This window comes from Cydia splendana, chromosome 9, assembly GCF_910591565.1.
Source record: "Cydia splendana chromosome 9, ilCydSple1.2, whole genome shotgun sequence".
NCBI classification, from domain to species: domain Eukaryota; kingdom Metazoa; phylum Arthropoda; class Insecta; order Lepidoptera; family Tortricidae; genus Cydia; species Cydia splendana.
In genome coordinates, this window is record NC_085968.1 from 21,219,880 (window position 1) to 21,247,841 (window position 27,962).

At 38.4% G+C, this 27,962-nt stretch overlaps 1 protein-coding gene across 1 annotated transcript in view; it reads right to left on the reverse strand.

The window, feature by feature from the left end:
• The window catches only part of LOC134793942 (QRFP-like peptide receptor), a 143,702-nt gene extending 129,787 nt beyond the window's left edge, over positions 1 to 13,915 (reverse strand). Inside the window, exon 1 of the mRNA XM_063765658.1 lies at positions 13,680 to 13,915. Coding sequence (XP_063621728.1) covers positions 13,680 to 13,879 — 200 coding nt within the window. The 5' untranslated portion in view covers positions 13,880 to 13,915. The remainder of the gene's footprint in view (positions 1 to 13,679) is intronic.
• Between the last annotated feature and the right edge of the window lie 14,047 nt (positions 13,916 to 27,962).

Sequence of the window (27,962 nt, forward strand, 5' to 3'; positions counted from 1 at the left end):
TTGTGTTTCAATCGGTAGCAAAAAGTTTGTTTAACCCTCACATCGCTCAATATTCCACTTTTCGTTTAAAACAGTTCAATTTGTATATGTTTGGTATATTGTTTTATTGTTATCTATTTTGGATTTTAATTTAGGACAATTTAGTAGTTAAGTTACAAGTTCATAAGCTTTCTGCAATATAATGCTGTGATGTGTATATATTTAACTTGTTAATAGCATAAAATAAATGAATAAAATTGAAATTTGTTGTGACTCTTCACTTGTATGAGCAGAGCTTTACACACATGGTTAAACTCAAAGTGACAAGTAAAGCGTTAGCCACTAATATCATGTGTAAATTTCAATCAAATTTCAAATCCTCCATAAATTTCGTGCCATTCAAACGTCTCCACAAATCACTTCGTGTTATGATTTATTAGGTTTATACGTTCTGTACAACAAAGACTGAAATGATTGAGCGTGTCGAGTATTCTCTACACGCTCAATCATATCAAAAATGTAGGTAATATAGTGTTTGAGATTGTGTGGCGTGATTGTCAAGCCAATACGAACGTACACTGACGTCAGAATGATGTCATTTAGTTATGGTGTCGCGTTACGTGCTCTGCCAATGAGTTGGTAGAGCACGCAACTGAGCAGCTGGAAGAATGAAGGTTGGAGAAGGTGAGAAGTGATTAAAAGTAAGAACTCAGGGGTAGGTAACTTTTATTTTCCAGGTTTGTATGGGTGGGTCAATATGGCACTTCTGAGATTTAGGATCGTCCAGTAACACAGGCGCGCGGCGTCAAGCAGGGCGCGTACAGGCGCGCGGCGTCAAGGAGGGCGCGCACAGGCGTGCGGCGTCAAGCAGGGCGCGTACAGGCGCGCGGCGTCAAGCAGGGCGCGCACAGGCGCGCGGCGTCAAGCAGGGCGCGCACAGGCGCGCGGCGTCAAGCAGGGCGCGCACAGGCGCGCGGCGTCAAGCAGGGCGCGTACAGGCGCGCGGCGTCAAGCAGGGCGCGCACAGGCGCGCGGCGTCAAGCAGGGCGCGCACAGGCGCGCGGCGTCAAGCAGGGCGCGCACAGGCGCGCGGCGTCAAGCAGGGCGCGCACAGGCGCGCGGCGTCAAGCAGGGCGCGCACAGGCGCGCGGCGTCAAGGAGGGCGCGCACAGGCGTGCGGCGTCAAGCAGGGCGCGCACAGGCGCGCGGCGTCAAGCAGGGCGCGCACAGGCGCGCGGCGTCAAGCAGGGCGCGCACAGGCGCGCGGCGTCAAGCAGGGCGAGCACAGGCGCGCGGCGTCAAGGAGGGCGCGCACAGGCACGCGGCGTCAAGGAGGGCGCGCAGAGGCACGCGGCGTCAAGGAGGGCGCGCACGGGCGCGCGGCGTCAATGAGGGTGCGCACAGGCACGCGGCGTCAAGGAGGGCGCGCACAGGCACGCGGCGTCAAGGAGGGCGCGCACAGGCGCGCGGCGTCAAGGAGGGCGCGCACAGGCGCGCGGCGTCAAGGAAGGTGCGCACAGGCGCGCGGCGTCAAGGAGGGCGCACACGGGCGCGCAGCGAGGGCCACCAAATCGGGGAGGCTTAACGACTTCAAGGTGGCGCACGTTGTTCGTATTTTATAGTTGTGGTATTTATATTAAGAAGTTACGCCAGGAAGAGGAGGGTTTCTTGAAGGTGCGGGGCCTCACTTGGCCCCGCACGCACCCTTAATTTAGAATCTACTCAGAAGAGAGCTGGCGACAAACTGGTGTCAGAATGTCGGTTGTACCGCTTATATAGGTGAACTTAAGAACTAGAATTACATAATTTGAAATTTAAAATTAGTTGAGTACCAGTTATTATTTGTAACGAAATTTAGAATAACCTTTGCCGAAAATATACAGACTAGCCTTTTTAGTGGTGAAATCCGAACAGTTGAAGAGTGATTGACGGGTTACGTCAATCATCTTGCAAAATGTAAACAATGAAAGAATCCCGGAATTTTCACCATTAAAATTAATGAAATTCTCCTAAGATTACATAAAATAATTGGAAAAACCTAAAGGTATGTATTGAGGTGGCTTAGGGCCGCATTGCATATTGAAAGTCATAGAAATAATAGCCCAAAGTAAGCCAGGCAGAAGTCCCAGTCTTCCCATGTATCCCGAGGGTTGATAAGGACTTTGAGAGTCTTATTAACGTCTGTAAATTTCAGATATAATTCACGAAGTATCGTAATGTGATCGCAGACGTAATAAGCAAGTCAAAATGATCGGACGCGGAAAGCTAATTGCTGGAATTGGAATATAGTACGCAGAAAAAGGAAGGAAGGTGCAATGCTACAATGGTGCGTCTCGCTTGCGCTGATACATGTACCTAGAGTCTGTGCGGAAAGACAAGAGTCGTGGCAGAAACGGGAACTAACATTTTAAATTTTATATGGCAATCAAACCTTTGACACCTGTCTTGTAAAAAGTAAACAAACTTCTGTCATTGTATATTTTTATTAACAAAAACCGCAAGTTTTACGTATAAAATATTTTCAAAACACGATAAAACCGTACATAAAACCACAAGGAAAATTATATTTAACATTGTTCGGTTTTGTCAGCGGGAAGAAAACGGCTAAAAGCCGACTATCGACTTACAAAAAGTCTCGGAACGTGTTTCCGCTATTCACGGGTATTGATGTTGTATTTAATATTAAATAATTACCTATTTAATAAGCCCCCTAAGTAACTTGTCTCGAGTACATAATCGGTAAGTATATTCATTCAAAATATATTAATTTTCATAAATATGCAGGTCATTCATGATCTTTAAAATAACTGACAAATACTCTTGATACTTGGCATTTTATGCATATTTATATGTATATTTTTTTTCAGGATTGTGTAATCCTACCTACCTACCTACCTACCTACCTACCTACCTACCTACCTACCTACCTACCTACCTACCTACCTACCTACCTACCTACCTACCTACCTACCTACCTACCTACCTACCTACCTACCTACCTACCTACCTACGATAAAAGACCGCTAAGTAGGTGATATGCAAGAATTCGTAATCTACGTGCCGGATTCAAGCACATCCAGTTCAGACGAAGATAGTTCTATGAGTGTCCCTGGTTGTTCTGAAGCTAGCTCAAACATAAGTGACATTGAATATTTTAATTCAGACTTCGATTACTAAGAATAAATATTTTTCTTATAAAATATTACTTTATTTGTAAGTTCGTTTACTAGGTTCTGAATAAAGCTTTTTCTAATAAGATATTTCTTTATTTGTAAGTTCGTTTACTAGGTTCTGTTAAGTTACGAAATTATATTTCATATTTAGCAGTGACTTTTCGGCGAAGTAAAATATCGTGAGATAAGAGAACCGGACATATCCCAATAAGGCCTACCTACTTATGCACAATTTTTATTCATATTCATATTTATTATTAATAATGTACACATACATTACAAGTCACGTTTACAATGGGTGAAATATATCCCAGATAGTAAAATTACAGTTCTATTGCCCAATTTCTACCCGATCTACCCGGTTTTGTATTAAAATAACTGTTGGACTGCACAGATTAGGCAGTACATAAATGAGACTCTATCTTGTTTGGTACTAAAATTACAGTTGTATTGGGCAGATTCATAACTAGTTTTAGCAGTTTTATCAATCGCACTGTCACTTTTTAGTATCTGAGCCATAAAAACAAGAGTGTGTTTTAAAAAGAAAACTAGTGCCTGCGCTAAATCAGAGGATTGAGTTGACGAGCCGACACCACCACCAGGGTCCGTTTAGTAACCCGTGGTAAAAAACCGGAACAAAAGGGATTCAAGTATCATGACCTTTAGTGTCGTACTATAATCACGTGACCAGTGTTGTCAGCATAGCAAAAACCATAAAATAGCACTGGCGCGCCCTCAAATCCCACGACTCTTCTCTTTCCGCACAGACTCTAGAGCCACTGATAATGAGAATGACATTATTTAGATATTATTATCATTATTATCAATATGTCCGTATGCGGTCGAATGGGCCCGCGTTTGGAGTGAATGTGACGCTATACCGTAAAATGGGGTGAGTAGGGTAAAAACTGAAATTCAAACCTCTATAACATTTTATTTTTACATATGAAAACTGAATGGTGTATATAATAACTTAATAAGTGTTCCGGACGTTTGTATTTTTGTTTTTATTTTATTTTGGGTAGTTCTATTTCATAACTTTGACGATAAAGAGGAAACCCACCTCACCCCGTAGTGCCTCGTATTTGGGGTGAGAGGGGTTTTCATACAAAGGTGATTTTGGAAAATTGTTGGATCGATTTTTTTTTATTATGCGTATTGCTATAGCTCCATTTTAAATTGGAATACATTATTTTTGTAGCAGTAGCCTTAAAATTCCTTCTCACCCCCCTCTCAACCCTTCTCTCCCCATTCATAACCCAACTCTCCCCGCGAAACCTACTCACCCCGTTTTACGGTACTGTGAAAGTTATTTATATTAGCGATACGCTTTATACACTATTTTGATAAGGTTTTGATTTTATTTTGGCATTCTTACTTTGGCATGCTGTTTATAGGACAACCTGTATGAAATTATTTAGCTTATGGGCCGAGTTTTAATTTGTTGTCGGTTATTTTCGTCATATTTCTATGAAGTTTGGTGAATATATAAAATAACAGTAATCCCTGTTCAGTACAATATAAGCACACTTTCACCGTATGTCCTAAAATATCTTCCTCTCAATGAATTTCCGTAACTCAACGCAAATTTACATTTATTTTCCTGTCCCAAATTGGGATTTCATGTTTATCCAGCCCAGAAAGAGGACCTCTTCAAACTTATCAAACTGTAACAAAAAGGACATCAAAATAAATATCGGGCTTTATTTGGGCTACCCCTCCCCAGTTATCCTACTCTCGGTACTACGGTTTTTTATAAATAATTTGTGCTAAATATGTGTGTGTTAATTGCAAATCAAGGTAAATCTGTAAACACTTTATAAAAGTACCCTAATATATCTGCGATAGACGTGAACTAAATATAATTTTATAAAGTATATTATGCCGACTAAATCCGACTTTAGACTAAATTAGTTTCCCCTAGGTCACATCGGTATTTCCAGACAGCTGCGCAGCAAGCCAAGATAATTTTATTTAGCTTTAATGCAATTTTATTTGGCCTAAATACTTGAGCGTACATAAGTTTAGCGCAGGCCGTACTGAGAAAGTTACTTAATAAATAAAAAGTTTGCAATTTAAATGATAGTTCATTTTTCACAGTTCACATTATTAAATGTAAATAAATATTACACAGATGGACCTGGTTCCAAAGTAAGCTCAACAAGCCTTGAGTAGTGGGTACTGGGCGACGATATATAAGTATATAATACATATGTAGTTACAATACCTACAGTACCTATATTAATACTCAGGAACAAATATTTGCGATAAACCAAGTATTACCTATACTTGGTTTATCGCAAATATTATATATATCGCTGATTGCCCTAACCAGGTGCGTCGTAGGCAGGGTCACTACCGAATAGGCTAGGACGCATCCAAAATATGTAATAAAAAGTGTCGATAAATGTTTGTAATTTAAGGCAATCAATTTGATTATCTGTGATATTGTCGATCTGCATTATAAAATGAAATTCCTCTCGAAAACTATTTCAAAATAAATTCGGCTAACGTAAGACTAGTTATAATGGTCGGTAAATATTAAATTTTTCGTAAAAAAACAAAAGCGAATACATATTTTTGACGCCAACTGTCTACTTTTCACGTAGCAAGGTTTTTAACTAAGTATTGCCACTACGGCTCACAGTTTGACACGTGTTTATTTGCCTGTAGGTATACATCGTACATATGATATTGGTACGAACCGATTGGTAGGTACGAACGAGGTTATTAAACCTCTACAACAGTACTGGGCGATAATAATATGAGAAACGTGATAACACGTGATGAAAATGTAATGGGAAACATTGTTTTAGTTGCCTAACATATAAGAATTTTAAAGCCTTTTTTACAAGTGTTTTGGAAGTAGTAACTTAGATGGTTGGTGAGGTCATTATGGGAAGGTTTTCCTAAAAAAAAGCTAGCTTAATTTAAAATTTTGTTTATATATTTATTATTACATATTTAATATTTTTTACATAGCATAAAACAAATCAAGCGCATGTAGTCAAACCTTGGACTATACCATACATTAGTGAACCATAATTTTATTTCAAGTAAAACATTAAAAATATTATCAATGTGTTCAGCTTATGCTGCGCAACAAATACAACACATTAAATTAACATAATTAAGTAGGTACCTATAGTTTTATCTTAATGAAACACTTTTTTCACCTATTTAACCGTGAACATTTTTTATATTGTAATTTTTGTGTTGCCATGCGGACCCCTGGCTCCCAAGAGCCGTTGTAAAAGCCGGGATAACTCGAGGATGATGATGATTTTTTATATTGTAAATTAGTTTTTATTGTGATTCCTCACATCAAAATTGATCGGGCAATAATAACATCGATAATATTACTCATTCAAATTTCGATCATCTTTTAAAAAACAAAGAAATTTGATTTGACCTCTATTCTAATATCAGTCGAGATGACGTTTAGTTCGAAATGAATTGTTAATTTGCAAACAAATATGACAAATGTCGCACGTAAGTAAGATATCGATTATCGAACTAGTTTGTCTCTGAATTAAAAAAATCTATGACAGCTGCCAGAAAAGTTTTCATTACCGGTTAAAATTTGTTTTGTTGCATAAAATTGTTCGATTTGTTGAATTAAAACCATAAAATGAGCGATCAAGATGATATAGATATTTCGGCGACGCCTCCTGATATCTGTGACAAAGCAACTAACGTCATAAATGACTTATTACCAGCTAAGCCAAGGAAACAATACAAAGGAACATACACTTCTGCCCGAGCTGGGTAAGTGAAATAAAATAATTGCACCATCCAAACTGTAAATAATTATTATTGTCCTAAATAAATTTCTTCATTTTCGCATGTATTTTCTGCTTTATTGAAGTGAAAACTTCTTTAGCGGCGCTGAGCACTTTTTGAGGTGGGGAAAAAATGATAAACTCGGGACAGCGTAACGCGTAACGCGAAGGCGTCTCTCCTCTCTTTCTACCGCACGGCGAAAATGTATGCCTGAGCCGGCTGTTTCATGTAGGCGGCGCAGGGCGCTTGCGTGACTTATGTCATGTGTGATGGACAATGTTATTCACCAAAGAACTTTAGTCATAACGTATCATAATCAGGTCAATTATTTAAAACTGGACTTTTATATTAAGCAATAAAGCTCAATGTTCTAATCTTGTACGGGCTGAAATACGAGGATCTCACAGTCACATTCTAACTTTATATCACTCCAATATAATTCAATAATTCAATAAAGTCTCATCTTGATGAAATCGCTAATAAAAGACTGGTGAATAAAACTCAAAATATCATGACCAAATATAAAGTTGGTCAAGCAGATCTTGTCAGTAGAAAAAGGCGGCAAATTTAAAAATTGTAGGCGCGAGGTCTGCAAGGTAACTTTACAATTTCTATTCGAATTTTTGAACAATTAACGCTACAAATTTAAGTTCACTGGCCAGCAATTTCGGAACTAAAGTTTTTCAATAGAAAGGAGGATGGGTCAATTATACATAGTGCTGCAAACATTTTGGACTAGTTATTGAGTTTTCACTTCTGTCGGCACTCCCGGAGTGCAACCCATTGTTTTTTTTCTACTAATAATTACTGTTAGTAGCCCTGAACAACGCCGCGATGCCGGTCATAATATGCGGCTTCTGAATGCATTATGGAGGCTTATGGTATGTGGGTAGATAAAGTAGTGTATGTAACTGTACATAATTAGGCATTAAAACACTCGTGTGATCCTTTTAAGAAACTCACTTCGTTCGTTTCTTAAACCCGTACTCGTGTTTAATGCCCTTCATTATGTACAGTCACATAAACTACTGGTTTGAATAAAGAATAAATAACAACTTCGCCCCTTTGCAAGAAAAAATAACCAGTTTTCCTCGCAAACGTGATTAACAACATTGTGTAAAACTAGTAGGGTAAGAAAATTAATCTCCACGTTGCACAATGTACCTACTATTGTTGTCTGAAAACTCATTCCCAACGGAGCCGACATGGAAATAAGAGAATAGTTTATCGCCAGAAAAAGAAAATAAAGTGTAACAACTCAATCTAACAAATTACTTATAAAGATAATCTATCAATCCGTCTAACAATAAGGCGAACCGCAATTAGGTACGGAATTTGCTGAATTTGGGCTTAATAACATAACAATCCAAATGTATTAATCAAACTTGAACTCTCGTGATGACGATATGGAATATAAGTAGAATTGCCTCAAAAGCTTTGACTATAGGATAAATCAGTCTGGAGACTTATCCTTCGATTATCCTTTTATCTCACAATTCAATTAATATTAAATTAGGTCTAAAGGTGAGGTAAAACAAAGAAACTAATAAAACAAGATACTAAAGAGGCATGAAACCTGTCGCAACTTGAAGACGGGCGTCTGTAAGTTATTTGCAATTTCATTAAGTACCATTGTTGTTTGAAACGGAAAAAGATATCCGGTGTTTAGACGCAGAAATTAAGTTAATCAGAGTAACAATTTTGTACAAGTGTACTGTGAACATGGAAAAACTAAGAGGGGGCCTGGATGGTTTGGCCATTGCGCAGGTTTTAACGTTTAACCTCAATAACTCTGAAATTCTACTTCTGTTTAAAATAATGCTAGTATTTTTTTCGGTTATATCACAAGCTATTTTACACAAAAAATTTATTGCTGTGGTATACAGGGTAACGATATTCTCTCTCTGTGGTCGCTCCCTCATGACTGAGGATCGTGGTCATCGGTGGATGTGGATGCTCGACACTGTCTTTATGATCTGCCTCCAACGGTGCCTGTTCATCGCGTCCCTGACAACCGAGCAAAAGTTGGTTGAGGCTGGAGCAATCAATTAAAAGGGACCCCAGCCTCAACCAACTTAACGATATACAATTGAAAATAAATGAAAATTACACATGTTTTCCGTTTTTTTTTCTATCGAGCCAACCTTTTAAGGTTTTGCTCAGTATGCCCTCGCAAATGTAGTCTAGTTTCCCTGTTAATTTTTTGTGATATTTTCCCTTGATTAAAACGTGTAAAAAATCTATAATTAAAAACTACAATCCTATTTTGCGTTAGCCCCTCTTAACAGTAGACCTCAAAAGCGTAGGAATATTCGATTTTTATCTGCAAAATCTTCCTCGTTGTTCGTAAAAAATTGAGCTGGCTATCTCTTAGTTTCTTGATTTTCCCAAACAGACCAATTTGGATTTAACAAACTTTCTGTATGGCCTTTGTATGCGTAGGTTTACAGCACAGGTTGATTCGTAAGAGCTAACTGCCTAGCGGCCAGAGCAAAAGGAGTTGTCCAACCACCAAACAAGCGCCGAGTATATACGTATATACGTATACTCGTCGTATATCAAATTGTTGCCCAATTGTTTAGGTGCGCTCGGCTCCCAGCTGCTCCGAGCAATAATAAAGGCACAGTCTAGGGAGCGAGCGTGAAAACGTGAGGTCACTCAAACTTACATTGTATTGTATGTGACATTAAAATAATATCTAAATAATGTCAGTCGCGCGTGCATTTCGAACTTGTCCGTACATGTATTGGCGCAAGGGAGGCACACAGGTTACAGTTATTTAAGTAGATATAATTTTGATGTCAAAATGTAAGTACGAATTTGCCTCCTGCTTCGAGGAGTAATTTAAGACACACTCTAGAGAGCGAGAAGGAAAACCTGTCATGCTATCCTCCTAAGGCCCTTCAGGCCCTTCATCAAACAATTGATTTTGCCTTTCAAACAACGCAAAATCAACTGTTTTTTCTGTTGTTTTAGGTTCAAATTTTAGTGGCAAATTTTGGATTTTTCATTTTTATGGCTGGGCCTTAGGAGGCTATAGGGAGCGATATATGATTTGTGAATTTCCGCTGTAAAACATCTCTTTTGTTAGATTATCTATTCTGTAGTCGTATTCGAACTTTTACATCACGGGTGTATAAAGCCGTTACTCTGGTTTCGTTTCTTTACTCAAAGATTTGGCCTCAGACATAATATATTCTTTCGTTAGGTAAATGACCTGGAGTAGAAAGAGAATTCTCGCTAATAAATGGAAATATCAGATTTTCTGTGTAATTGTATAACTTAGACGGAGACAAGGTGAAATGATTGTGTAGCTATGTCGCCCTGTGCCGCAGGCGCTCTGGAGCGATATTCAGATTTCACAATAAAATTACAGATCACACAAGCCCAGCCACCGCCATACAGTCGAAGACATTTTAGAGCCACTCTAGCGTCTCCCTAGCGTCGGCGTCTAGTCAACTCTGCTGATCGGCGCAACGTTGACGCAACTGTACAAAGACGCCATTTTCCATAGCGCTGGCTAAACGCCGACGCTCAAAAGACGCTATTAGTGTGGCCCTAAACTAACATGAAATTTGACATAAACATTCAAGTAATAACCTACATAAATGTCTATAACTAGTGTAACTAGGTTTCATTGATAGAAATTGTAATACAAAGACAATAGCACAAGTAAATAGAAGTATTTCATACAAAACTTACTCTTGCTCTATTTTCTAGAGAAGTGTCGTGGAATGTATGAGGCCCAATACATTCCACGACTTTTCTCTTTCCGAACAGACTCTATTTATAACAATTTTTAGCAACAAAAACCAGTACCTTATGTCTGGTATCTATGTATGTGAAAATGATTGTTAATATAAAATTTTGTCTGTCTAACATTTGAACCTTTTACTACGGAAATGAAGCCAAAACCCCATAACAGTATATTTCCGCTGGAACATGTTTACCTACTTGTTTAGCTGTCACAACTTGTGTACGAGGATTTTGGCAGCTACAGTTACAAGTTTCTATTGCCCATTTGGCAACTATAGACGCTTTTGGTTCAGGAATTGACTTCTTACTAAACCCGGTATCAATGTTAGGTACTAAATGCTGAATTCTGATTTCATGCTAGTTAAGGCGAAGTTATGTACTAAAGGTCAATTTAGGGTACGTGTATATTTTTTTAATGTGATAGTCAGCAAACGAGCAGACGAGTCGCCTGATGGGAAGCGGTCATCGTCGCCCATGGACATAAGCAACATCACAGGAGCCACCCGTGATATTACCCGTGGTATTTTTGCCAACCGTGATTTTTAATTAATTGCAACATTGGTAGAAATCATTATGAAAGCTTTTATTGCCACACAAAAAATAAGATTATGTTACAAAATATATAAAAATTGGTATGCGCGACATAGGCCGAGTCAGCCATTTCATTACAATTTGACCGCGCAGCGCTGATTTTCAGTCCGATAACGGCAGATAGCGGGGTCAGTGATAACGGAGTCTGTTTCTCACAGACTTATGAATTTTAATGGTTTTACTTTAGGTACACGGAAACATTTGTACTCGTATACCTATAGAATTATCATCCGATAGGCATATTGCAGCTGCCAAGGTTCTCAAGAATATCTAAACATGCACGTAAACGGCTTTTTAATAGGCTTTGTTTTATTTGTGAGCACCTTGGCCACTCCAATATATCTGATGGCGACCATACATACTGGGGCCTATACCACGAAACTTTACAAGTGTACAATTCGACAATATTGTTAAATTGTAAACAAAAATACGTACCACAATAATTTTACATGGGTATGTCACATGTACAATTTTACAATTTACAAATATTTTGCATTTGAGGACCCGTAACACAAAACATAGAGGGTATGTCAAGATAATATACAAATGTAAAATTGTATTTATTACAATTTAGTTTTTTGACAAACATGTAATAATATAGTGACATACGTAGAATTGTATTTATTACAATTTGACAAATATATATTAATATTCCTCACTTAGTTTAGCTTGAGAGTATTTCATTTTTATCGTTAGTAATACCTTACGAGCATAAATAGCATATCTTTTTACGGTTAAAAATGTTTATGCAAGACAAAATTACAGTTTCATGCGTTCGCTGTACGTCCTATGACGCCTAACAACTAATTCTTCTTCGCTACTACTATCACTGGTACTGAACATTTTAACGAAACAAAAAGTACTACGGTATAATGGATCTACAATCCTTGTATTATGCTCTTGCAGCTCTTGACACACGCCGAGAGAATTGTCAACTTGTATTTACATTTCCACAAATATGTATACCTTCTTCTACAATTAGTTGTAACACAAATCTTTTACGTACAATTGTCAATTACAAAGTTGACAAATTTTCCGGAAAATTGCTTGTAAATTGTAATATTTTGTGATACGCGTAATTGTAGATTTGTCGCGACAATTTACATATTTGTATACATTTTCCATTAAAATTTTGTCATTTGTAAATTTTGTGATAATAATATGCCCATTGCCCAGTTGTACTAAACACATATTTGTAACTTGTCACTTGTAAATTGTAATTGTAAGTTTCGTGGTATAGGCCCCTGAATGCAGTCTTACCTTTAAATAAATAAAATGAAAAAAACACCATTAATTTCTAAATTTCGTAATTTTTTTAGTAGGTAGGTCGTTTACGCTTGATAAATTAATAATGAACGGGAAAAATGAGCATTACATTTACGCACCTACGTACCTATACGTTAACTAGGTTAACGTCCTCAATAATTCGCTTAAACTATAGATACTCAAAAGCAAAATAATCGGATAACTTTTTACGGGCATTTATTTATAAAGTGATCCATTTTGACAGTTCTTTAGAAGGAGGTGAACCCAACACGATCCCTGCTACCCTTATTTTTGTAGTAAATGATTTGGAATACATTTTTGAATAATATACTGTACCTACGCAATCCCTTTACAAATTCTAAAAGCTATTTATGGTTTTTTACAAGTTTGTACTTTATAGCACTGAAATAAGATTTAATATGGCGTAATATTGTTCAGGAGAATCGTTATTTAGTGTAAACATTAATGGTATCAATCTTGTGTTATAGCAGATATAAAAGTCAGAACGCTCTCAACAAATGCTGTTTATCAAAATTATTGCACAAGATAGCACTTTTTCCGTAAGTTTTGTTTATTTTTGGAGGAAATGATGTTCAATACGAGCTTGCTTCGCTATTTCAGTGCAAATCTTTTGTGTTTTAAGGCTCCTGGACATATTGGGCCAACGTAGGCCAATCTAAGCAAGTGAGGGTGCAAGTGATATTGCTATCTCATTGCACCGCATAGCTGCATCCCTTAGCAATCTAATAGGCCAATGCCTACGTTGGCCGAATATGTACAGGGGGGCTCTAGAAGTATTTGATATGATGATGCCACCGTACGATGTTTATTATAGGTCATAAACAAAAAAGCTATCGCTTATTATTATAGTCAGATGTTCAATCTTTCCCCATAAACTCACTCGTATATCAATCAAACGCGAAATAGGTACGTGACTGACCCATTTTTAATATATTTAATTGTGTCTGTGTCCCACGGAAGTTTTATTATTAAAATTCATGTTTAGATTAAAACACGAACAATAAATCTAAATAGTAAATACTTTGTTACAATCTCCCTTTTTCTGTATCTTTATCTCTTCTGTCTCGCCCTTGTTCTCTTAAGGTTCACAATCTATAATAGTATTCCTACCTTCTCATATACTGGAACTTGATGACGATGAAGATGAGCAGCGTGTTGGCGGAGAGCGAGGACGTGAGCACGGCCACGTAGAGCGTGATGATCACCACGTCGGGACGATAGAACACATCCAGGTCCATTGGCGGCGCCCACGCCTCGCTAGAGTTCACGGGGAGCCCCGGTAACGACGCATTGAATGTCCGCAATGGCATTTTTAACGCTTCAGTTTATTTTATCACTGACGCAACTCACTTTCACAGTTATTTCATGTCTTGTTATGTTATCACCTTCAACGCATTTTTTTTATATAATTTTTCCTCAGTCTTCCGTTGACCACGAACGCTGTAAAAAAATCAAAATGTCAGGATATATTTTAAAATTTTCATACCTATCGTTTTATAAAGTTTCATTTCATGAGTAACTATTGCGGTAATAGAAGATAATATTACATTTTGATGTCTTCTGTGTTACTTTTAAAAAGTCATCTGCAAAAGTAAATCTACCAGATTTATTTATGCCGATTTGTTTACGAAGAAAACTTATAAGTTCGTATTGAGTAGGTACATTTCTTTGAGAAGTTGTAATATCTTTTCTGTTCAACATTACATAAAAGAAAGTTATATTTAGAAAGTTATAAAAACTTGAGTGTTCAACATTACACAAACATTACAAAAGAAAGTTATAAAAACTTCAGAACAAGTTGAGTTGACCTAGTTAGTTTTTTTTAGGTTTTAGTATTAAAGTCCTTTATATCGGTTAATTTGTATCATCACTTATTTTTGAGATAGGATAACGCGAACATTATAGATTAGTGACTTTATTTGCAATGTTGACCATAACACATAAAACGTATAAGCTGAAATACTTACTCATACTTATACATAATATACTAGCGACCCGCCCTGGCTTCGCATGGGTTAACAAAATTATACACCTTAACCTTCCTCTAGAATCATTCTATTGATAGGTGAAAACCGCATGAAAATCCGTTCAGTAGTTTTTGAGTTTATCGCGAACATACAATTACAAATAGACACACAAACAGACAGACGCGGCGGGGGACTTTGTTTTATAAGGTGTAGTGATTAACTACTGAAAAAGTGATCAAGCACTCTAATGGCCGAGGTCGGAATCGAACTGGCGTCTTCATCATACGCGCGATCAGGTGGTCTAGTAGTCAGAGGGCCTACCGCGAACACCGAAGATTACAAATGTCGGGCATCTTTCTCTTTTACTCCAATTAAAGTGTAATTAGAGTGACAGAGATAGTTGCTCGCAATTTACGAACATCGATTTTATAATCATAATCATAATCATCGCATTTATCGCGGTTTATTTATTTTCGCGGTTACTTATAGCCCAGGATTCCGGCCTCGGCCACCGGAGGGCTTGCTCACTTTTCTTTATTATGACATATATATCAGTTTATAATTTATGTGGCTACCCAAATCAAAAACATTTAATAAAATCATTTAATTTGTTCCCTAGTTCCACACATAACTTGAAACTTACCGCAAAGCTAATAAAACTGCCAAACGTATAGGTAATTTTCGACCATTTGTTTATTTAGAAGCGTAAACCATTTATTTTTTATGAATGTAAACTTTGATCTTTACGATAGTCGGTGTGGGAAGCCACAATCGAATCGAGACTAGCGGCTCGATTCGGAAAATGAATTACATTTCTACTAGACTTCAACAAGTTACGATACGGATAATTTAAAGATATTTGTAAGATAGATATGTCAAATTTGACGTTTCCGCGATTCTGGAGGTCCTCTTGAACGATTTCGACAAGTTATGACTTAGATATCCAAGTCACATCTAGTCGATATCTAATGTAGATCTAGTTGATCTCTAAATCGTCTCAAGATCTTGTAATTATCTCGAAATCCGAATAGGCCTATAGGGCTCCCGATATCCTTGCTACACGCCAACCCGTGCGTCCGTGTTCTTAGCCCCGGCGGTGCTAAGCGTCCGAACTACACGAACCCGTCAAAGTCCGTGTCCGTGTAGTGCGTTCGGCTCCGGATCTAGTTGTTGTTGTTCTGTTTTTTTTTTTCGTATTGCTTGTTATTGGTAATGTGTTATTGTTCGTTATAAACTTTTCATTCTTCGCTCTTATAAAGAACGCGTCTCCGATCGTCACTATAAGTCGAGAACGGGCCGGACCCTTGCATCCGTGGATCCGGACACACGGGTAACACGCATCTTAATTACACGGATCCTAATTACCCGTTCCGCGAACGGGCCACAAATCCGGTTTCGTGTAACACGAGAACGGGGCCCCGGAGACGGGTACACGAAACTCGTCGGATGCTACCGCGAGCCCTAATCGAGACTTGAATAAAATAAAGGAAAGTACGTAAAGAAACGAAGTAAGTAATTTGTGAGTAAAACTTGCCTCTGATTATTACAACATAATTACAGGCACACGGCGAACATGAAAAGTTAAAGAAAGAGGGACTTTTGTTACATTGTAGCAGTTGCTTTTAATGTTAGATTATGCTCTAGTTTCATTATAAAATCAATAAACTGAAAAATAAGTCTTAAATCTTTGGTTCTCTAAAATAAAAATAAAACTCATCACTTTAAGCCAATCCGTTACACAACCACGCTCAAATTATTTTTATAATATTATTTATGAGGATTCATTGTGACTATGGAACCCTTAAAAAAGTCATTGTTATAAATTTAGAATCTATACACTTCCAAATTATTGATGACCCCTTAAAAGGCTCAGGGGAACAAATAAAGAAATACTGGCAACATATTTGTGTATATGGGGCATTATCTCTGAAAAGGGACCTTATTGTCGGTGCCGCTTACGCCGCACAGCGTCGCGCGGCATTGTATTTATATCAGAGCATCGTTAATAATGGCGTAAGCGCCATCGACAATAAGGTCCCTTTTCATAGATAACGTCACATATGTGTGCGTGTTGAGCGTAAAACATTAGCGTCGTACGCACACATTGCTCGTGTTTCGGTTTCACTTTTTGTCATATTAGCCGTAGCCATCCCTCTATCTCTATAGTGTAATATGTCAATGTCCAAATGCATCAAATGATGTACTTATCGAGATTAAATTGTAAACGTGAGTCTCAAAGCTCAAAGCCAAAGGTATGAGAGCTGTACGCTCTGCCAATCCGATTGAAATTGAAATACAACAGCTGCATGTGAATTCTAGAAGTCCCAACGGGATCTAATATTTTATTTTACTATTTTCTCATTCAGTGCATTTCGCTCGTATTTAATCTACAAACCTAATTAGCGAAGACCAATTCAATTTAGAGATATTAAATTAAAATGGAATGGAATACCTTTATATAATTCGCGGGAGATACTGCGACCATTTATGCAATATTTAACTAAAAATACTTCGTCTCTTGTTAAGTATGAATGTAATAGCCGTAAGTAGTTAAGGTACAACTAATTATGGATCATGTCAGACAAATGAAACAAAATAAAAATATGAAAAATCAAATCGAATTGTGTATGCGGCTCCTAGTCACTAAACTGAATGGAGGCTTGCAACTAAGGCTTAGAACGCACTACGATTAATTTTTTGCGGTTTCAGTCTAATTTCTTAAGTTTTCAGTCTTGCAAATGCGTGCGCTTCTGAAGTATACGTTACACTTTTTACGGTTCTGAAACCGCAAGAAATTATTTAATCGCAGTGCGTTGTAAGACATAATAATAATAATATATTACAGCCTACCTAAACAGAAGATAACATAAATCTTAAAGTTACGAGCAGAGGTAAAATAATAACCAGGCAATCATGTCGCTAAAGAGCCAAGCTTTCTTTGTGATGTGATCTTATATCAGAACGCCTAGTTTTCATTTGCTGTCACGAACGTCAAACGTCACGAGCAGAAACGTGCCTTGGGCTACATCCACTGACTTAATATTAGAAATAGACACACAGAGCGGAACAAAAACGTCAACAAAATGTGGGTCAGAATGACATTAGCGGAAAATTTGCATTGATGATAAAAACGCTTACGTAAATTTTGAGTCAAGATAAATATTTTGTACGGAAAAGAACTTACTGTCGTAAGCATTAAGTGTCAAATTTGTAAACATTAGTACCAACACTGTTAAAACTTTTAAGTCCGATGGCACTAAACGTAACGTCACCATTGTATTTACGTCAAACAACGTCAAACGAGAATAATGAACGAATAGAGTCCCTTTGGTACATTTTAATAGGTATTACTGTACAGAAAAATCAAAGTAATAAATGAAACAAATTTAATTTGATCGGGAGTTCAAATAAAATTAATACATGGTAACAACCCTTGTAAGTTATCATCAAACAAATTTATTTTTAATAAGTAAGCATTCGTCTTTAAATACTATTTTCCTTGAAATAAATTCAACTTATTAAATAACTGTGTATTTTAGATCTACATAATACTCTTCGCGCTTTAGTTCTTTGCAATATAGTGCACGGGGACATTTAGGTCGCTATATACTGGTACTGATTGGTTATGGTCTTTATCAAAAAATCCTGTGGTTGTCACTGTGTTCAGACAGGTTTAGCATTTACAGTTAGTCGATGACCTTATTGGTCGTGTATATGTCGGAAACAAGGAAATGGGCTGAACACACAAGTGCCGTTTTGCCTTTGTTTAAAACTGCATCACCCCTATCTCTTGCTATAATAGCAGTCCACTCTGCACGTCGCATAGGTTTTCTTGGAAATCTTGAATTTAAACATAATATTATATGTTACGAATTCCATATAAAAATAAAAAAGTATTAACCTCACATCGACTCATTAGATTTTTGTTCCTTCACATCCCTTCTTTGGTACTAACAAAATAATTTATTCAAAACCATGAAATTACCACCAGATTACATAAATTATGTAATGCTATCCAAAGCACTAACCGAAAGAAATACATTCCATGCTTTTGCCTTGTTTTATCATTGTTATTTTTGCATATTTTAACGACATTGTTGACAACTTCACATTTGAGCGGTCCATACAAGACTAAACGAAAAAGTAACGCGTGATCTGTTTTAACGTTACTTTTGCGGGGCCATTTTTTGCGGCTGATTGGGTATCCAGTTCTTATTCTATATCAATGGCTACATCACAGCGCCATAGAACGCCCCAAAGCGATCAACAAGTCGGTAAAGCCTTTTACTACGTCATTCGCTCAAACGGCGCTGTTGTTCACAACTAATCGAGTTTCACGTCTCATGCGAGCCAGGAAGTGTCAACTCAAATATATGATAATACATTTTATTGCAAGTGTACAAAGAGTGTCATTGTTACGAGCCGCGAGATATCTTTGAGGAGCCGTAGGCAAAAGCGAACAAAAGAAAGAAGAACAGACTATAAATCTTAAAGGTACGAGTAGAGGAAAAAATATATCAATCATATATCGCAAAAGAGCGTGTTTTCTTGATGTGATCTCATATTTATCAGAACGCTTAGGTGCCGATTCTGATTAAGCAATTCGTTATGGTTTTTATCTTGTTATGATACGACATTGACACGAGTCACAGTGCATTTCATGCACACAAATAAGCGCGAGCGAGATGTCTAATGACCAGTGATCGTACATTTTCCAGCATTTTAGGTGCAGGAAGTGTTGTTAACGGAATTGGTATAAATAATTTCAACCCTAATGATTAATTAGCGTTTATTACGCTGATATTAACCTTAAGTTACCATTTCAGTTGAAATTATCTATACCAATTCCGTTAACACCACTCTGCTGCACCAAAAATGCTGGAAAATGTACGATCACTGCTAATGACATAACTTCAGTACATTTCGTTCGCATTATTAAATTAAGCATCATACTAGTTCACCTAGGACAAGTGGACTAGTATCGCTCTAGGAATACCATACAAGATTATTCAGACTATTCAAAGACACCAATCAAGTAGGGAAACTAGGACACAGCTCTCAGCACATATATTATTTCTTTGAATATGCTGTAATGATTTAAAGCTTGGGAGGCGGCATTCGCACTATTTCCCCTCTGCCGAGGTACAAGATTAGCGCGTCAATCTAATCTAGCGCGGGTAATAAAACTAGTTGCACTTGGATTTTTCACTAGACCGAGTCCAGACGCGCGCGTGAACACTGCTGCACAACAATGCCTGTTTGCTCGGTTTTTTGTTATAAAAAGAGGTCGGGGACATCAAATTTACAAAAAGAAAGTGTTACATTTCACATGTAATATTTTTTTTTTACATATCATACGTTTAATTACATTCAAACACAATTATTATATTTTAGTCTCATGTAATTGTTGGATTTATCGATTTTGCTCGCTCAGTACAAATTGCGGATCAGTCGAGCGACAAATCCGACTTCTCATCTCTCAGAATACAATAACACTTCAACGAAAATGTGTTAGTGTGCGTGTTGTGACACTTGTCACTCGTCCGTACACAAAAAGAGATCGAGGTATGCAAGATTTGTCTTTGACGTGTGTCATTTTCTATGTATTTGTGTCGTCATTACAGATTGGATTTTGTATGTAAGTGTTTGAGAAGTGCGACTGTGTGCACCTTTCCCCCCGCGAAAAATGGTAGAAAGATTTGTACGGTGAGATATCGCTTGGGCCCCTCCCTTCTAGCAGGAGATCTAAGGTCCACCACCTTGCATTTTGGAGACAAAGCAAACCGCTTGGAACAGGTGTTCCTGGGGGTGATCTGAGCTGATTAAGCCCGGTTGCCAAGAGGTTCCCCCCAGCAGGTGGGCAGGGGAGGGGGGGTAAAAGTGCCTCCGGCGCGCCTCACTCTAAGCTTTATCAAAACAATCGAGAAATTCAAAATTCAAAAAAAATCTTTTAATTTTTTTTTTCCTAAATCGTCTAAAAAAATTTAACTATGAGGATTTGCTCTAGAAAAAAAATACCTGTGAATAGCCCAGTTATCCTTCTATACAGAATAGTAAACTTGTCAAACATTTTTTTCATAACTCTGTTAAAAAAAAATGTTTTGTGTCGCGCGGCGTACCTGCATTGTAAGAGCGGTATGCAGCGTTTAGGATTAGCGTTTAAGTATGTTTAGATGATTTCTGATAAGTTGTTATTCTTCTGGTTGTAGATTACATTAATAAATTACTTCTGGAAGTGATATATATACAAATATAAATTAAATATATAAATAAAGATGTTGGGAAAACTTTCGCCAACAGAGTTAAGTATTATAAATGTGATAAAATTAACATTATTATTTGCATGTTTTTTCCATATCTCGGGACCATGGGGTCCCGGACCTTTGGGAGGCGTACGTGGGGACGAAGCCAACAGCGCAGAGGCCCTTTAAGGCACGTTAATCTAAAAGCAAGGGATACATGTGGTGGATACTGTCCCCGAACGCACAATGTGATACATCCGGAGATGGTCCCTGCCAGGTGCAAAGACTATTACAGTGCAGCACTTTTGTGCTGCGATGGGAACTAAGGTCATGGGCTATAGATTTGAAAGTTGGATGGACTGGATAATGGGCTATGGGAGAGACTAGCGGACACCTGCCGTGACAAACAGTCTCAAAATTGTAAATGACAGGTGGTGACTCGCCAACTCATTGAGTGGGCCCCGCAATGGCCGCACGCACAGTGCGACAACAGGGCAACACTTTGGAGTGGCTGTGAGGTTGTCGAGAGGTGAGTCTGCGGTAGCCAGATCCCGGTAATCCGTTCAGCCGGCATTATGACATTTTACACTTCCAACCTGGAGCATAGGTCCCGCTCTTGCGACTCCATTCTGGCCGGCCAATCAAGGCAAGCACAGAGGCGAGTGCCAGATGACAGGGCCCTCTGGAATAGGGGTCCGCGGTGTCGTCACTCACCGTCAGCTCGCCACAAGCTGCCCCCGCGGGACATTATTATTATTATTGTGGTGTTGTGGGCCTTTGAGTGTCGCATTGACCAGCATTGATTTATTGTGACGGCCCTTTAAGTTCATTACTAATGCCCGTTGCATCCAGAAAGTTCCAGATTCTTTGGGCCGTAATGTTTTGTACCTCATAGGGTTGCACTACGTGTCGCCCTAGGTAGGTACTTCTTTTTGACATTAGTAGTCCACAAGAACAGAGAATGTGCATTGCAGTCTCCTCTGACTCCTGACAGAACCTGCATGTCGCATCTTGTTTCTTGCCAATTTGAAACATATATGTTTGTTCAACTTGCAGTGTTCAGTCAGTATTCTGGTCACCGCGCAGGTTTTGTGCCTTTTGAGTCTTAAAAGCTCCTTAGCAGTTTTGCTGTTGAACCCTTTGATCAGAGCTTTCGAGTGTTCTTGTCCTTTAACGAACTTCCACCAATCGATTGCTCTCGTTTTTTATAAGTTGCTGAGCAGAGAATATGCATCTCGTTTTGTGCTTCCACAGAAGGGTTCTGGGCCGACCAGGGGTGTGTCTGCGCCCTTTCTAGCAAGTTCGTCCGCTTCTTCGTTTCCGTTAATGTCGGAGTGCCCTGGTACCCATCTAAGTGTAACTTTGTTGGAGTAAACCAGTGCATTTAGGTTTGTTTTACAGTTCTGGACTAGTTTTGAGTTTGACTCAAGGGATTCTAGTGCCAGCGGAGCAGCCTGGCTGTCTGAGTTGATGTAGATAAGCTGGTGTCTTAGGTTTCTATCCAGGTTGATCTCCGCACATTTGTTGACGGCGAAGACTTCTGCCTGGAAGATTGAGGCCAATGTGCCCATGCTGACGCTAGCTCTGAGCTTAGATCTCTCACCATAGATCCCACATCCTACATCATTGCCTTTCTTGGAAGCATCTGTATATCAGATGTGGCTTCCCTCTTCGACGTACATTTGGTTGTTGATCCATTTGTCTCTAAGAGGTATTTCTACTGTGTACAGTTTGGTGAGATGACATTCGGTGTGAGCGTCATCAGTGGGCATGCTAAGGGCTCTATTCGCAAAAACCCAGGCCTTTAGATTGGTTAATGCCTGAGAGCGCCATTTTGGCCTGTTTAGCGTGCATATTCTGTAGACGCACTGCTTGGCCTCCTTTTGCACCTGCAAGTGGAGTGGTATGATGTCCAGCAGTGCATCTAGGGCCGCTCCCGGTGTCGAGGAGTAGGCGCCTGTTACTGTTAAACAAGCCGTGCGTTGCAGGCTGTTTAGAGTGTATATTGCTGTCTTTTGGCTGGTTTTGTTACACCAGACTGCGGAGGCGTAGGTGACAATTGGCCTCACTACCGCTGTGTATAACCACATAGCAATTTGGATCTTAAGCCCCATCTTGCTCCTGCCATTCGACAGCATGACCACATGGCCATTTTCACTTTTTGTATAATGTTTCTCAGGTGAGGGTTCCAAGTTAACTTTTGGTCAAAGGTGACCCCTAGATACTTGACCTCTGCCGAGAACGGTATTATTTGTCCATTAAGTCTTGGTTTTGTGAGTTTATCGAGCTTCCGTTTCCTTGTGAATGGTTAAATGGCTATTACAGTCTTGCTCGGATTAATGGACAAGTCATTTTGTCTACACCATTTGAATATTGTGTTTAGAGCTCCTTGCATTAGGTTGGATATTGTGTTGAGGCAAGGGCCTTTGACGATGACTACAAGGTCGTCGGCATATCCTTGTGTAGGTATCAAAGTCTTGGCCTGACATGATTGCAAGAAGTTGGTCCACTGCTAGGGTCTATAATAGTGGGGATAAAACGCCTCCTTGTAGGCACCCTTTAGTGGTATAAAATTCATGCTCTATATATAGTATTGATGGTCAGAGTGGCTACTCTGTTTGAGAGCATGCTATGTACGCATCTGGTGGTTTCGTCTACTCCCTTTGATTTCATACCATAGAGTATGGTCTCTGTGGGCGTATTGTCGAAAGCACCTTCAACATCAAGGAACGCACATAGAGCGGTTTGCTTTGCCTCTAGGGTTTTCCGAACCTGGTTGAAAATCATTTCGGCGACACGGCGGTTTTTGGCGCACGGCGCGATTTGGTCTATGTTTGGGGACAGATTATAGCCCCTCAGCAACAGCCACCATGCCCTGCTGACTGGGGCTGGTCCAAACAACAAGGTTATTGGGAGCCCATATGGACAAGCCTACCTGCGGCGGCTGCTGCTTGTTTAGAGCTTATTCGTTGCCGCTGCAAAACAAAATGCGCAGGGAGGTGCAACTGTGTTAAAAAAAACCTAAAATGTACAGTCCCATGGGCATGTAATGGCAATTACGAACAATATAATATCTTATTTTAACCCGCATTTTTTGTCAAACATCTCCTATGTTAATTTTATCACATCTATAATACTTAACTCTATTAGCGAAAGTTTTCCCAACATCTTTATTTATATATTTAATTTATATTTGTATATATCCAGAAGTAATTTATTAATGTAATCTACCACCAGAAGAATAACAACTTATCAGAAATCATCTAAACATACTTAAAAATCCTAAACGTTGCAAACCACTCTTACAATGCAAGTACGCCGCGCGACACAAAACATTTTTTTTTAACAGAGTTATGAAAAAAAATGTTTGACAAGTTTACTATTCTGTAAAGTAGGAGAACTGGGCTATTCACAGGCATTTTTTTTCTAGAGCAAATCCTCATAGTATACATTTTGTAGAGGATTTTCGAAAAAAAAAATGTAAAGACTTTTTTTGAATTTTGAATTTTTCGAATTTTTTGTATGGGTGAGTGAAAATTTAGTCACAGAAATGAATTCTTCATCCTCGAATTATACGAAAATGACACCAAACTTGATATAGTTGCGAGATGTATGCAGATATAAAGCTTAGAGTGAGGCGCGCTGGAGACACTTTTACCCCCCCTCCCCTGCCCACCTACTGGGGGGAACCTCTTGGCAACCGGGCTTAATCAGCTCAGGTCACCCCCAGGAACACCTGTTCCAAGCGGTTTGCTTTGTCTCCAAAATGCAAGGTCCCCTTAGAAAACGGGACCTTAGATCTCCTGCTATTCCGATGTGTCGGAAGCAGGTGTTGCTCGAAGATTTAAAGAGAAAGATTTTACAACTGTATGCGCAGGCTTTTTTTTTTCCAAGGAGAAGCATCTGCTATGAATATAACGTTTCAGTACGTTAAATAAAGTACCTAAAGAAAATTATCTTTAAATAAACTACATGGACCGGGCGGAAATTGATCCAGAAATCTTGGCTTTACCGAAGCTAATCCTCTTTAACCAATTAAGATAACTGCCATTCCAAATTTCAAGACAGCCATTTTTTTTTGCAATTTCGGCATGGGTCCCTCCCAATAATAAAAGTTCAGTATGATCTATAAGGTATAATGTGTCTATAAATTTTGTAGATGATTTAAAAGTAAATGAATAGATGTGGGTTTAAAAATGTAAAGTGCTGCCACTGTTATTGAATATCGTTTTAGTTTGTCTATGGCTTCAAAATATACGGCTTCAGAGTGCCACCCACGCCGATACGGGAATTTAGCATATCCAAACACAATGCACCTGGATATCGCTGAACTGCTGCTAATATTGGCGCAGTAAACTTGCCACGGGCGTATTGGCATTTCCTGGTGCAGTTAATAGCTTCGGAGCTTAAGCAAGTAAAACATTCAATTTGTTAAGCCTTACTTTACAGTTATAAAAATATGCTAGGCAGTTATTTTTGGTGAAGTGGGTGTTTGCTGCTCTTTTGATGCGACACTGAAGATACTTTTTATTGAACTCAATGAGGAGGCAAACTGACATTTTATCACGCCAGGTGGCGCCTCCGTAATGGAGTTGCTGTCACTGTCAAATCACAATTTTATCAAATAAATTGTAAACATTCTCGTTTTTCTCCAAAATACTCCAATATTGTGGAATTTTGTGGTCAAGGTATAAATATGGCCGACCATTCTAGACAGGTCATTCCGTTGCCGGGCGTCAGACCGTTAACAACTCCTGAGGATGCCTCGTAGAGAGGCGAAACACGTGTTGAGGATTATTCTTTTGGTGGTGGTTTGTCATATTTATTTGCGTATTTATTTTTGCGGTGGGAGGGTGGGAATATTAATTGCATGTAAAAATACGCAAGTAAGTGTAACGGGTTAGCACTGATTGACTAGCACGTTATCTTTTCGCGGATTAGCATAGTAATATTTTGGTTTTAATTAGTCTGTAACAGTTATGGTTATGCAGTTTAATTTCCAATCAATAAGATTCAGCTATATTATTTCCGATGATTTTGCAACGGGTTTCGTTCCGATAAAACAAGCTAAATTAGTATTTTAGCTCCTTCTGTTTATTTGTAAACAGGTACCAATGTGGAAGAACAAAGAAAATGGTGAAATGGGGTGAATGTTTTTACAGCGAAAATTACCTATCCGTTTTTGTTGCGATAATAATGTTTATCCAGGAATTTTATTGTGTCTCCAGTTTAATGTAAAACGATCGCAGGCATACGCCGTAGCTTAGATCTTTCAATCGTTTACCTTTTCGGTCCACCCTTTTGTTTTTTGCGTTACCTATATGGATTAATTTAAATTTTTAATTTATTCCAACTTGTTAATTGAAAAAAGAATATATCTATACCTACCTACTCATTATTATTCTGAAAAACGTCAATTTTGCATCGAATAGTAACAAAGTTAGTCTTAAAAATATAGACGGTGTGCATAGAACTTCAATCAGTGGCGGATTTGCCCTAAGGCCCAGTAGGCCCGGGCCTGGCTTGGCAAATTGTGACAAAAAATTCGCTGATGATAACAAGAAATAACTCAAAGTGTAGTCAATATGATGGGTGTTGAGAAAAGGGCGGCTACATGGCCTGGGGCCTAGGGCGGCAAAGACTTCAAATCCGCCACTGACGTCAATAGGGAATATTACGCGAAACTCTGTATAGGGGGCGCTACTACCACAATCCATCATCTGGGGGTCTACCGCGAAACAAGAAAATTGAAATTTCGTTATCTAACCTATCACTCTTGCATATTCGAGCGATAAACAGGCGGATAACTAAATTTCAACATTCGAGTTTCCCTGAGGCCCTTGTTAACAAACCGCCTATACATCAATTTCATATTTTATTGTCTGTGAAAACTTGTCAAAAAACAGTTTAAGCCACAGTACTTATGTATTATAAAGTATTTGAACAAATTAAATTATTTCAGAAAAATATTTTGATTTGTTTTTTTATCAAGTAGAAACACTACTATATAAATCTAACTCGGTATCACATGAGTAATCTAGTTAGAAGGTCCGAACCATACTATTCTACCTTAGGGATGGCCAGGGGGCGCCATAAGCCTTCAGTAAGAAGTGCATATACTTGGAAAAATTTGACCTATGCCGCTGTGGCCCGGTGGCCGAGTGGCTTAGGCACCTGCCGCGATAGCAGAGGACGCTGGTTCGATTCCAGCCTGGGGCACTAGAGGCCTTGGTCACTTTTTCTTAGTATATGACATTTATTTCAGTTTTTATTTCAGTATGTATTATATGTATAAGTTACTATATGGTTTACTATAGGCGCTAGTGCTGCACTCTGGCGGCAAAACATTGCAGTAATACCCTAACGTCATATACCCTAAAAATCTCTTATTACATTTAAATGGACACGCATTTGGATCAAATTAATTCTCGTAGCTACCTGACCTAAAATATGTATGTATTTATTTATTTATTTAACCTTTAGTGCACAATACAAGAAAGTACAAATGGCGGATTTAATGCCATAAGGCATTCTCTACCAGTCAACCATTGGGCCAAACAGAAGAAACTTACAATTGGTGCGGAAGAGAAAATCAGTACAGAGATATAAAAGTCACTATCTAAATACTAGGTACCTACTTACTATTATCAAAAAGAATAGATAGTATAGAGGGGTCCTGTTATTGTAAATTTTGTAGTCACTGTAAATTTACTGCCATCTATCGACACACGACTAAAACTCAAAATGAAAACGTATAAAGTTATAAAAAAATGTATATATATGGATAAATGATTTTATTATTTTTATATGTATAATTTTGATCCATGTTCATTCACTGATATATATGTGTTAAAATTGTTAAATATGAAACGGTGTCGTCACGCCATCTAGCCGAGGATAGGCTAAAGGTGTGTGCGGCATCTATTCGAGAATGACTTTTACTTGAATTCCGAGGCACGTTTTTTCCTTAGAATTTATTCGTCTTATACGAAGTTACATATGTCTTTGCTATTATCAATATATACATACATAAATACATAGTATAATACACACACACACACACACACATATTATACTTATATATATTTACATATTTACATACATATAATACAGGTTGATTCAGGAGACGTGAGCAGGTCTAACACTGCGCATATAGTTAATTATAAGCAACTGTTTCGTATTAG